We start from the raw sequence: 12,491 nt of genomic DNA, 5'->3' as shown, positions 1-12,491 counted from the left end.
CATAAAAGTCACCCCGATTTATCTTTTATTTTCTTTTCAGGTTTCCCTCCGCCGCTTTTGATTTACTGGGGCATGTGCTCGAAGGGGTGCTCGAGGCTCTCCTGGCAGAAGGGAAGCTTGCTGACGGTCCAGATTTCGGTGTCCTAGGTCGACTGTCAGTATGTTCCCCGTGTGTTTCATGTGTCCGGAGTCAGACGTACAGGCTTCAAGTTCTTCTTGATCTCGGTGTCGAGGGTACCGGCCTTCAGGGCGATGATGGGCGGGGCAGCCTCGGGGTCGTGGGCAATGGGAGAGCCGCACTCGGAGCAGAAGATGCGGTGGACGGCCTTTCCAGAGCTGCCATTCTTGGCGTAGGACTTGGTGGGGCCGGTGATGGTCAGAGAGTCCTTGGGGACGACGGTAACCAGAGCTGGGGAAGGTTAGCAACATCCCCCTTCGCTCCCACTTCAGAACTCACAGTAGGTGGAGCCACTCTGGCGCTGGCAGTCATCACAGTGGTCGTAAGCAGTGATGAGAGGGGCATCGACAGCCGCCGTGTACTTGACGGCGCCGCAGAGGCAGTGACCGGTGAGAGGCATATTTCGGGTTGATTCTTGCAAGGTACTCGAGAAACGTGGGAAGGACCTTGGGAGACTGGAACGGATGCCTTTATATACCGCCAGCTACCCAAGTCCCGAGCGATCCAACCCTCTCCTTCCCTCCCCATCGCGCCAAAGTATAAATTACATCACAACTCGAGAATTCCAAATTCTAGAGGTGGATATGACGCATGACAAATACCGGCCCCACCAAAGCTGCAGCTTTCACCCCATTTAGCCCCGCGGCCCCTCGATCGATGGCTCGATACGTCCATTGATCTGTCCGTTCATCTGGTCTTGACCTAGACGTCCCGGTGCGCCCGCGTGGGCGTGCGCCGTACGAATCCCGTCGTTCCGAGCGGGCAGATCTCAACCCGTTCCTGCAAATATAACCCTTTTGGTTCTCCGCTGGATTTGCCCCGCCGCATACTCCAGTCGTTGCGGATATCCACCTCCATTGGCGCATAAATGTGCGTCTGCAGCCCCGCGGAATATCGTGGAAGCAGGTCCGATAACGAAGGTGGCCCTTGAGCAGCCCCGGGAGATAGTCGATGCGGTCGATCAATTGGTACCACACTGCGTGGCTCGAGTCGGGCTGTACGTCTGCGGGCGGCGGACACTGCTCGTAATGAACTACAGTAGGGGTTCTGAGCGATCATCGCGCCGTGGTCGTGCAGGCGCTGCACCACACCCGCTTCGGAGACCGAGGAAGGGAGGGGACTCTTGAGCACTAAACACTGTCCGCCTGTGCATCGTGCCGAGTTTATTGGAAGGTGCAGCGGGTCACAATTCCCGCAGGGAAACCCAATGCGAGGCCCTCACAGGAATGGCAAGGATTTGTCGATCGTCGATTCGGGAATCCACGGGGAACCCGGTGTGAATCCTGCGCGATTCCAGCACGGCGGATCAGGACTAGTGATGGTCGCGACATTCTAAATCTGTGCGATGCACGATTGGATCCGCCCCAACCTTGTAGCTGGTGGTCCGTTCTTACGGCTCCACTTACGAAGACCTGACGAAAAATTGGGCAGATTTGTCGATTTCTATTTGATATAGGGCGTCTCCGCTACAAGCTATTGCGTTGTGCATGCTCGATCTTGTCCGCTGCACTCTACAGGACACGTCCAGTCAGTGCGATCGGTCTTGACACTTGCGTATCTCCAACTTATCTGCATGGAGGCCGCTATACCCTGGCCCGAGATCAGCCCCCCGTACAGCATGGCCTCGGCTCGCTGAGCCTCACGGGCGTCATCTTTGGTCACGTATACCGGCATGTCGGTCGTATCTGGAGACAAGCCCAAGATTTCATTGCGGTTGGCAATGGTCCGCACTTGTGCGGAGATTGATCCGATGCCCGACCGCTTGTTGAAGGCCCGACTCTATGCACAGTTAACACCGCCGTGACTCTTAGTTCAGACCGAACACGTGGATGTACCTCGGCGGATTGGATCTCCCGTGCATCTTCTTGCGTAATGTGGCTCTGTGGTTTCCGCAAAAGCTCGTCCACTTTGAGTTCAAAGTTCATTTGCCGCATCGCAAGGCTTTGGGCCGTGGCTGGTCCCAGATCAGCTTCCCATCGAGCAAAATACAATTGAGGAGAGTAATTAACCAGCTGGTCCACCTCGGAGCGGTCCACGCCCAGTCAGCGCGCTCTCGGCATGGGAGATCACCGACACGTCCTCGGGCGTGATCCGCAACCCGCCGCTCTCGACGGCCTCCTTGAGATCAGCAACGGAAGGGAGGTCGTAGTTCATGTTTGGCTGGGCGTGGCTCCTTTTCATCATTCGGCTGAAGTGGGCAGGGCCTATTCTTGCCTAGAATATATATTGATCGTATCGGTGATGTCACATTGAAGACATGGGATTGCCTTGGGCGTCATGGTGGCGCTGCCACTCGTTTGGTTTCGAGCCACATTTTTATTCAATGGAGAGGTTGTAGCATTTGGACATTTTCGGAATTTGAATGAACTCCAGTATAGTAAAAAACGGAGGCATGTCTAGGTGTTTGCGGATTGCAACGGGTCACGTTGGATCCACGACCCCGGACACACGATAATACAACCCAATGCACTAGTTCATAAACTTTATCATCCCTGAGAGAATCCATAGTTCACGTACTTTTGTCTTCCAACCCCGGCACTTGGCTTCCGAGGTTGAGTTCACACAATGACAAATACTCTGCAGGGCCTGGACTACATGGAAAAATCCACCGCAGCGGCAGCCAGCCGCCAGTCGCGATGCACCTTGACCAGGGAGCCGCGACTTGGAAGAAAGCTTCGAGTACACCCTTCCACCCGTGGATACACGGATCGAAGAACCCGACCGAACCAGAACAAGCGAAGAGATTGGGTATTGCGGGATGGATGCAAGGTGACACGATGTGCTGGTGCAGCGGCCTTTTCTGCAAACCTGAAAACTCGGCAAATTGAGCCTCTTGTGCCCCTCGGGGTAATACACCCTCTTGCGCAACACCGAGGATGGCTCCTAAGGTTGTACAAGCTTTACCTGCGCGAACAGTTGTGACACTGTCGGAGTCGCTGGAAGTACTCGAACCGTGCACCGCTCGTTCCGTATTGGAACTTCAGAAATGTCGGTAATTTCAGTAATTTTCACTTTCACGATCCAAATGAAAAGAAGTCGAGAGGTCAAGAAGCAGAGAAGCGAGATGGAGAGGTGTTTATACCTTCACAAAGCGGTTTCCCAATGAGCGGTCAGTCCCGGAACCGGGATGGGCCCATAATCCCTGCACCGGGATCTCCGGTGGTGACTTGGTCTCGACTTCATACGGTTCCTGCCCCCCAATTCCCGGTCTCGCTATTATTCCTGATCGCAGGCTCTAGTTGAGCTCATGGAGACGTAAGAGTCTCGTTGTCTGTTCACCACATTCCACTAACATGGCGCTTCGCAGGCCGAAGAAAGGGAAGAAAGCGTGCACCGAGTGCCGCCAGCAAAAGGTCACTCTCCTCTGTATGGCCTCCTCTTGCCACAGTCCTAACCAGACTAGGCCAAATGTGACGTCTATTTGAATCCCGACGAGCCATGTACTCGGTGCCGCAAAGTCAACGCAGCCTGCGTCGTATCCGACCCGTTCAAGAGAGAGCACAAGCGCAAGTATGTTCAATGAGAAACTTTCACTCAAACGCGACTAACTCCGAAGGCGCATCTCCGACCTCGAACGGGAATCAGAGGATCTGCGACGCAAGCTTCGAGCCTCGCAGCCGGCCGGTCCTCACCCGTCGCCGATTGCTCTTCTGACCGCGGCGGCGGAGATGGGCGTGCATACACCTGCCAGCGATGCGCTCTCGGGATCACCCCAGCCTCTTCCTTCGTACCCGCCGCAGCTCCTTCCGCCGACCGGCCTGGAGAACGGTGCCCCGGTACCGGCATTGGATGGGGATACCACCAAGCCACGCACCCTGAACGGCATCCAGGTCAGCGGAGAGGAGGCCGATGATCTCTTTCAGCTGTACGTTCAAGTGACACCGATGGTTCAGTCGAATACTGATTTTGTCATGCAGCTTCTTCCGGTATTATGCCCAATTTCTTCCCATTCTCGACCCGCAGACGCGGCCGAATACATACTATGAACAGTCACCGTTCCTCTTCTGGGCCATTATCGGTGTGGCATGTCGGGCCTATTCTCGCAATCCGACGCTTCTGATGGCGCTGGCCCGTAGCATCATCGAGATGGCGTTGCTCTCTACCTTGTCGGTGTCACCGCCGTCGCACACCATCCAAGGTATTCTACTTCTTCTAACCTGGCCATTTCCCAAGGGTGACCATCCCGATGTGACGTTCCCGATGGGCGGGATTCTACTGCACATTGCGATGCAGAATGGTCTCCATATCCCCATGTCCAGCCACGAGTTCTCTCGCGTCAAGATCGCAGCTCCCTCCGAACCGGACCTGCTTCGTCGTTCAGAATTGTGGGCGCATTCGGTGATTGTTTACCAACGGTTCGTTTCATGAGAAGTCACGTTGAGGGTACATTTCGCTGATTCTCAATAGGGTCTGTGTGACCAAGGGTCAGCTTCCACGAGCTCTCGGCAATCTTGGACAAGATCCGGCACAACGCCAGGTGCTGTTTGAAAAGATCGCGCCCTGGATGGCGTTGAAGCTTCGCTGCCAGGAGCTTATTGCCAAGTGTAGCGAAGCAGCCATGGAAAACGGGATGCGAACCATGTCGCCAGACCAGGAGCGGGCATTGGACATCATTCTGCGCATGTATGAAGATCAAGTGGATGACCTGGAGCTACAGACGGTGACTGGTATGTCGATCAGTGCCATTTCCACTCCTCCGTTAACATGGAGATCTAGACGACGAGAGGTTCGACACGGCTCTGTGCCGAATGGCCATTCAGAGCTTTCACTTCTACAAGAACCCGACATCGGTCTCAAGTGGATGCTACCAGCGCATACTCGTCACCGCGTGCAGTTTGGTCGACTACATCCGATTACTCTCTGATCGCGTCGGATTCTTGTCGATGGTACCCGTACAGATGGGGTTCGCGTTACTCCTCGCTTCAACGTCGTTGCTCCGGATCCTCAAGAGCAACGCGGCCTCTCAGGGCCTCGAAACTAGCCGTGCGCGCGCTTGCCTATTTGCGGCGATCAACCTAGCCCAGCAGATGTCGGTTGACAGCGCCGACCTGGCCGCCAAGACGGTGACTGTCTTGAAGGCAGTCTGGAATAGCAACAAGGCATTCCGCAAGATGGACGGGAGCGAGTACAATTCTCTACGTATCCGCAGCCGCCTGGTGTTGAGTCCCATTTTAGACGTGGTCTGGTGGTGGCGTGACGAATTCGATCCCGGTTCTCGAAGCGTGAGGTCCGTGGTGGAACCAGCCCAGGGCAACGCCTACGCTCGTTCGCGGTACTCGGGCGTGGCGGATGCGGGATTGAGGCCAGTCAGCGACACCAATCGAGAGATCACCGGTGCAACAGCTGTATCTGGAACACCTGAGCGAAACGATGCCTTCTATCTGGACGAGCAGTTCCTGGCCGACTTCGAGTGGGCACTAGGGGATGATGCGCTGTTCTCCTTGGATCCTCTCCCCTCCAACTGGGCTGCAACGAACAACCTGCTTTGAATGGTTATTGGACTGTAATGATTTGATTTGATTCGACTCGATATAATAAGAAGTCCCTCGACTTACAAAGGCGTTCAGGCCCAAGGGTCACCGACGCCACACCCCCGGATCCGTCGATTACGCCGTCAGGGATCATGAATGGGTCCATGTGGCACGCAAGAGATACAGCCAGAGATACAAAGCGCCTGGAATACCCGCGCACGGTCGGATTCATAACAGACCAGAGTTGGATGTGACATGGCTGTGGCGCATCAACCCCTTACTCCGCACGGGTCCAGGGACTGCGCAGGCGCTCATAGGGTCCTGATACCTCACAATTCCAGGTTTGGCGTTGGAGTCTCTCCTCTAGGAAAGTGTAAATTCTAACTGGGAGGGTTCTCTGTGCCTTACGGTTAAACTAAGCAATGCATCTCCCCTGCGCTCCGCCTGGGCAGGGGTGAAAGCCCCATGCGATCTCGAATCAGGGGGCCTCAATGCGAGAGCAAGAGGCGATACCATCTAGTAATATCCTATCACCTGGTACGCTCCGACTTTCTCTATCTGGCCTGGATCATACCCTAACATGATACGTTTGTGACCCAATGAGATATCGGGGTGACCCCGAAGGTTAGTGCCACCTGGTCACCTTTTGGCGAGACTTCCCCGCAATTCCAGGTCAGTCGTGTTTCACAGGACGTACCCAATCGTGTTTCTATTCACGCCGATCAGCAAGGCCGGTCGGATGAAGGAAGCAACGGCCACTGCAACAAGGGGGGCGCATGGAACAACCCTAGAATATGGACTCTTTCATTCCTACACATCGGCACTTCTGCATCTCTTTATCAGCGCAAGGCAACATGGCCCCCCCTCGGGGCAAGAGTCTCTGCCGTCGGAGTAGCGGGGAATACAAGGACAAGCGCGGAGTTGGAGTCGCACGTTTAACCTCCGAAGTCTGGTCCCCGCTATGGTGGCGCCCGGGACGGGCTAACCAAAGATGTTATCTCCAGCCAGCGCAGGGAATTAGCGGCGGCGCTAGTGATTAAGATAAACACAAAGTGGGCCACACCCACAATAGAGATGCGTCGGCTTATCACTGACACGCTCGATCGATCGGCCAATTACTCCCGTTCCGTTATCAAATTCCCATCCGGCTCAAATTGACCGGTTTTCGTTCATCGGGAGTATAGAGAAGAGCGTACGACGTCTAGAAGGATGGCGAGTGCAACGGGACCGGAGGAACCCTGCGATACGCGCCCTGACTCGCGCCAACGAGGCCCGAGCGATATACTTCAGTCCATTGCTATTCTACGCACAGGTGTGCAACCGAGACTTCCTGCATCTCGGTGTTGCGCACGTCCCTGATTTGTGCCGGGTTGCCCCTCCCTTGTATCTGTATCTGCTCTTTCTGGATGGAACAGACCCTCGACCGGACTGACCTGCCGGGATAAGAAGCAACTAACCAGCAACTAGCAACCAAAGGAACCGGACTAACCAGACTAGCGGCACTTTCGCCTCTTTCTAGTCCAGGCTCTTCACTTCCCCCCTCTCGACGGCTCGAATCATATCCAGCCCTGTCTGCTGCGATTACGCCTCTTTCCCGGGTAACATCCATTACCGGATCCGGTCTCAGATGTTGCTTGCGAGTGATAACGCGGACCACCGTCGGCCTCGAGCTAATCTGGGGTCCCTCGCGTGCTTTTAAATCGGCGTCAACTTCTCTGGCTTTGCCCCCTGTTTCTTCCCTCAATCGTGTCACCTGCGACTACTTCGGATCTTTTGCTGTCTGGACTGCGCTCCCCGCTCGCCATGGCGAAGAATGAACCAAATATCGCCGTCACCTCCGGCGCCGCGATCGACGACACCGCGCCGGATAATGTCCTCAAGCAGCTGCGCAACTTGAAGGACCACCATCACTGGGACCCCAACCTGCCCGATGATGTGGTTGATGAGATGGAGGAGGCGCTCCAGACCTCCGACAAGGATACTCAGTTGGGCATTGCACACGAGCTCATCGACAACTCGCCCTACCCAGAGGTGCGAGCCGCTGTTCCTAACATCGATGAGGGCGGGCACAGCAACACCATTCGTGCCTGGGTCATCGGTCTGCTGTTTGCAACCATTGGATCAGCGCTGAACATGCTGTTCTCCATGCGCCAGCCCTACATTGTCATTCCATCTTACATCGCCCAGGTCGTTGCCTACCCAGTCGGCAAGGCCTGGGAGCGATTCATGCCCCAGAAGAAATTCACCGTTTTCGGTCACACATTTGACCTCAACCCTGGCCGATTCAGCAAGAAGGAACACGCCGTTGTGGTCATCATGGCCAACGCCACGTTTGGAGGAGGTGCCGCCTATGCGACGGACGTCCTGCTCGCACAGCGCGCGTTCTACGGTCAAAACTTTGGCTGGGCCTTTGAGATCTTCATGTGTATGTCGACGCAGATGCTGGGCTTCGGTATGGCTGGCTTCTTCACCAGGTTCTTGGTCGAGCCGGTAGCCATGATCTGGCCGGCGACTCTGATCAACTCGGCCCTCTTCTCGGCGCTGCATGACCACTCTAAGCCGGATCCACGTAAGACGGCCGGATGGTCGATTGGAAGATATCGTCTGTTCCTTTATACCATGATTGGATCCTTCTGCTGGTACTGGTTCCCGGGATATATTGCTCCATTCCTCAGTGTCTTCGCCTGGGTGACCTTTATCAAGCCCAACAACGCCGTCATCAACCAGTTGTTCGGAGGCTGGACCGGTATCTCACTCCTTCCCATGACATTCGACTGGACTCAGATCTCCGGCTTCAACTTTAGCCCTCTGATTGCCCCGTGGTACGCCATAGCCAATACCCTGATCGGCATGGTCATATTCTTCTGGATTGTCACCTCGGCCATCCACTTCTCCGGCATGTTCTACTTCCAGCACCTCCCCATCAGTGACTCGAACAGCTACGACAACACCGGCCAATTATATAATGTCAGCAAGATCTTGACACCCGAGTATACTTTTGACCCAGTCAAGTATTCTCAGTACTCCCCCTTGTTCTTATCGACCACCTTCACCCTTTGCTATGGCCTGTCGTTCGCCGGCATCATCGCCGTCATCGTTCACACCGGTCTCTTCCATGGCACCGATATTTGGGCCCGTTTCCGTCGTATTGGCAGAGAGGATGAGGACGTTCACAACCGCCTGATGTCGCGATTCAAGCCCGTCCCAATCTGGTGGTACATCGCCGTGTTCCTCGTCATGATTGCCATGGCTTTGGGAGTGGTCCTGGGCTTCCCCACGCACTTGAGCTGGTGGGCCTTCTTCATTGCACTGTTCATCTCGGCCGTATGGTTCGTTCCTCTGGGAATTATCATGGCCTCGACTAACATCTCGATCGGATTGAACGTCATCACCGAGTTCATCGTCGGATACATGCAGCCCGGTCGCCCCATGGCCATGATGTTGTTCAAAACCTACGGCTACATTACCATGTACCAGGGATTGTACTTTACCCAGGACTTGAAGCTTGGTGAGTTGCCCATCATTTCTTGGTCCAACTTTTCCACTAACTTCCCATTTCTCCAGGCCACTATATGAAGGTCCCTCCTCGCGTCACTTTTTCTGCGCAAATGGTCGCGGCTGTGTGGTCGTCCCTCGTGCAGATCGCCACGATGAATTGGGCGCTGGGCGCCATCAAAGACGTTTGCAAAAAGAATCAGGCCAACCACTACAACTGCCCGAACGGACGCGTCTTCTTCAACGCCTCCGTCATCTGGGGTGTCATCGGACCTCAGCGCATCTTCTCCGTTGGCCAGATGTACTCACCAATGCTGTTCTTCTGGATCGCTGGTTTAATCTTGCCAATCGTGATCTACTTCGGTGCACGGGCATTCCCTCGCAGCCCTATTCGGTATCTCAGCGCCCCCTTGATCTTCAGCGGGGCCAATCTGATTCCCCCGGCGACACCTCTAAATTACCTCAGCTGGGGTATCGTCGGCTTTGTTTTCAACAAATTCATTCGTGACCGCTGGCGCGGTTGGTGGATGCAGTATAACTACGTTCTATCCGCGGGTCTGGACGTTGGCCTTGCCCTGTGCACAATCCTGATTTTCCTGACTCTCGACCTCACGAGCACCAACTTCCCCTCGTGGTGGGGGACAAAGATTGCCGCCAGCACCATGGATGCAACCGATACGGCCATCCAGGTTCCGCTTGCCAAGGGTGAGAAGTTCGGCCCGACTTCATGGTAAAGGGGCTTCACGGGAATGGATATTTTTCTGGATTACGCAGAGCGATGGTGACACTTGTATGTGAATTTAATAATGCATCAGCGTTGCACGCAACCAGATTATGAATGCAGTCGTGGAGGTCCTCGTTTCGGTTCTCGGGGAGCTTACTAATTATGAGTATGAATATATGTCACGATTCAGTCCACTTTGTCAGGGTCCTTTGGGGGTGGGCCTCTTGAGTCAATTGTAGCCCTGGGTTTGGGATAGCGTGTCTCTATTGGAAGCTGGACATAGAGCCGATGTGAAGAAGAAAGAAATATTGAAGGATCATATATACATGGTCAACTTGTCACCAATTTTCAAGTTGCACAAAGCGGAAGTGGATATTCAACAAACATGAATCATCAGCATTGGCAGCGAATGGTTCGACCCGCCAATGCACTGTCATATCGAGTCATTGCACACGGCAATCCACTAACACAGGATCAACAGATCCCGAAGGTCCACCCTAGGTTCCGACCCGATCCTAAACACACATCGCCGTGGAATGCATGCAATCGCTTTAAGAAACGACACGTCGGCGCATGCCAACCCGGAGGCCAAGGGGCTTGCGCAAAAAGCCTTCACGGGTCTCCATGGGACCATCCTGCTCAATCTGGAACTCGAAAAGGCGGAAGACAGTAGCGCCTATGACGAGAAGCTCCATCTCCGCGACGTTGCGGCCAACACATGAACGGGGGCCATGGCTGAAAGGAATGAAGGCGGTTTTCTGGCGCGCAGTGAGGCGGTCGGGACTCCAGCGCTCGGGCACGAACTCCTCAGCGTCGGGGCCCCAAACTTCCTTGGAGCGGTGCACGGTGTAGCTGGGCACGGAGAGGACGTCACCGGGGCCGAAGGTGTGACCGCAGATCGTAATGGGGGCGGCGTTGGGAGGAATTTCACGGGGTAAGCCCATGGCGGAAGTACTGTGAATGCGCATGGTTTCCCAGATAACCCACTGGAGGTAATCGATATCCTTGACCATAGCGTGGGTAGGAACGTCAATGTCCCTGGGGATGGCATCATCAAGAGACTTGTGCAGCTTGGGAATCACACCGGGGGTGCGCAGGCACCAGTAAAGGATGGCACAAGCGGTGTTGGAGGTAGTGTCGGAGCCAGCGATGAGCTGAGTGAGTGTCTCGGCGGTCAATTCCTCACGGCCCAGCAAGTTGCCGGTGTGGTCCTTACCCTCCATCAGGCGGGCGAGCAGGTCGACACGAGTGTTGTTGGCTATGACCTCGGGCTTGAGACGCTCGCTCACACGGGCGATAGCGATACCAGCCAGGTCCGAGACGGCCTGGAGACCCTCGGTGAAGAAACGATCGGGGATATACTTGGCGAAGGGAATCAAGGACGGCATGCAGCCCAGAGTGGCGGAGACCTCACCGCGACGGTTGAGAACCTCGACGGCAGCGACGTACTTGGGCGGGTCGTTGGGGCTCTTGCGGACCTCGGCGATATCCTTGCCCTTCTCGAGCATGCCGAAGGGAGCACCGAAAGCCAGGTCGCCAATGATGTCAAAGGCCAGGTAGTTGAACCAGTTCAGGGCGTCCAGGCTGGCATAGCCGGTCTTGGGGTTGGCCTGCAGGTCGGAGAGCTTATTCCACTGTTTAACGAACATCTCAATGTTGCCATGGATGTATTGTTCGAACTGGCCAATGGACTTGGCGCTGAAGGTATGGGAAACAATCTTGCGCTTGCGAGTGTGTTCGGCACGGTCGCGAGTGTTGAAAAGACCCCGGCGAATGGAGACAAAGGCATCGTAGAAGTCACTAGAGAGCAATGCGTTAGCATTGTACTGAAAACAAAGTCGTATGAGAAAAGTAAAGAATGACGTACGCCTTCAGGAAGCCGTTGCCGTGTCCGTAGACGGCCGGCACCGCGGTGTCGTCGGCGATAGAGACGTGTCTGGGGGCAATGCGGACGAGCTTGCCATATTTCTTGTGGGCGTTGTCGACCGACAAGAAGCGCTTACCCTGGCGAGCCTGGATCAACAGCCAAAGGTTGGTGAAGGCGGCCAGACCGGGACTAGGGATATCATGCAGCCGCCAGCGCTGGACATAGGGCACCAAGAAATAGGCGAGGGCCAAGCCCACGAGGACGAAAGGTGCGTTCTCCACCGAGAACAGCATTGCGAGAGTGTGGGGTGCGGGCAAAGTATGCCAGTGGAAAGAGGAAGAGAGGGGAAAAAAAAAGCGGGAACGAGATAATGCAAGGTCGATCACCGAAAGGTGGGAAGTCAACCGTGAACTCCAGTTCAACACAAGGGATGTCCAAGAGGGAAGAGTCGCAGTATATGTCAGTCCATGGTCGCACCTTCACAGAGGAAGAATGAGGATATTTATGCGCAAGGACTGGACGAGGCATTGTCGAGAGATCCCCGAGGTCTAACCGACGAACGGGAGTGACATCGGTATCTGGCGATGGGCGGCAGGTGGATCCGCGGACCGCGTAGTGCCGTCGTTGGCGACCGAACTTGGTGATTCCCAATCAACGGATGTTTGATATGGGAAGGGGTCCCGGCTGAATTCTCCGGGGAATGTGATTGCTCGACAACTGAGGGGCGGAGGATGTGGGGGGAAAACATTGGAATTG

General features: G+C 55.2%; 5 protein-coding genes across 5 annotated transcripts; 2 read left to right on the top strand and 3 right to left on the bottom strand.

The window, feature by feature from the left end:
* Window positions 1-62: 62 nt before the first annotated feature.
* N7498_000062 (GFA family protein) lies at window positions 63-578 on the bottom strand (the record flags this gene model as incomplete). The annotated part of the gene is made up of 3 exons (XM_058447125.1): window positions 63-143; window positions 201-409; window positions 458-578. The coding sequence occupies 3 exons, from the start codon at window positions 576-578 to the stop codon at window positions 63-65; spliced, it is 411 nt and encodes a 136-aa protein (XP_058312536.1).
* A 1,073-nt stretch (window positions 579-1,651) lies between these two features.
* On the bottom strand, window positions 1,652-2,332 carry N7498_000061 (uncharacterized protein; the record flags this gene model as incomplete). Its single annotated transcript, XM_058447124.1, has 3 exons — window positions 1,652-1,957; window positions 2,014-2,132; window positions 2,188-2,332. The coding sequence occupies 3 exons, from the start codon at window positions 2,330-2,332 to the stop codon at window positions 1,652-1,654; spliced, it is 570 nt and encodes a 189-aa protein (XP_058312535.1).
* A 1,093-nt stretch (window positions 2,333-3,425) lies between these two features.
* On the top strand, window positions 3,426-5,667 carry N7498_000060 (putative C6 transcription factor (Leu3); the record flags this gene model as incomplete). Its single annotated transcript, XM_058447123.1, has 7 exons — window positions 3,426-3,433; window positions 3,486-3,531; window positions 3,582-3,688; window positions 3,735-4,043; window positions 4,096-4,533; window positions 4,586-4,845; window positions 4,895-5,667. 7 exons carry the CDS (start codon window positions 3,426-3,428, stop codon window positions 5,665-5,667), a joined length of 1,941 nt encoding a protein of 646 aa, XP_058312534.1.
* A 1,785-nt stretch (window positions 5,668-7,452) lies between these two features.
* Window positions 7,453-9,878, top strand: optB (small oligopeptide transporter, OPT family; the record flags this gene model as incomplete). Its single annotated transcript, XM_058447122.1, has 2 exons — window positions 7,453-9,157; window positions 9,214-9,878. 2 exons carry the CDS (start codon window positions 7,453-7,455, stop codon window positions 9,876-9,878), a joined length of 2,370 nt encoding a protein of 789 aa, XP_058312533.1.
* Window positions 9,879-10,419: 541 nt separating this feature from the next.
* N7498_000058 (cytochrome P450) lies at window positions 10,420-12,028 on the bottom strand (the record flags this gene model as incomplete). Its single annotated transcript, XM_058447121.1, has 2 exons — window positions 10,420-11,668; window positions 11,736-12,028. The coding sequence occupies 2 exons, from the start codon at window positions 12,026-12,028 to the stop codon at window positions 10,420-10,422; spliced, it is 1,542 nt and encodes a 513-aa protein (XP_058312532.1).
* Between the last annotated feature and the right edge of the window lie 463 nt (window positions 12,029-12,491).

Source organism: Penicillium cinerascens, assembly GCF_028974065.1.
Source record: "Penicillium cinerascens strain IBT 15544 chromosome Unknown contig_16_segment0_segment0, whole genome shotgun sequence".
Lineage (NCBI taxonomy): Eukaryota > Fungi > Ascomycota > Eurotiomycetes > Eurotiales > Aspergillaceae > Penicillium > Penicillium cinerascens.
The sequence above is the reverse complement of the archived record's forward strand: the minus strand, read 5'-3'. Positions and strand labels throughout refer to the sequence as shown.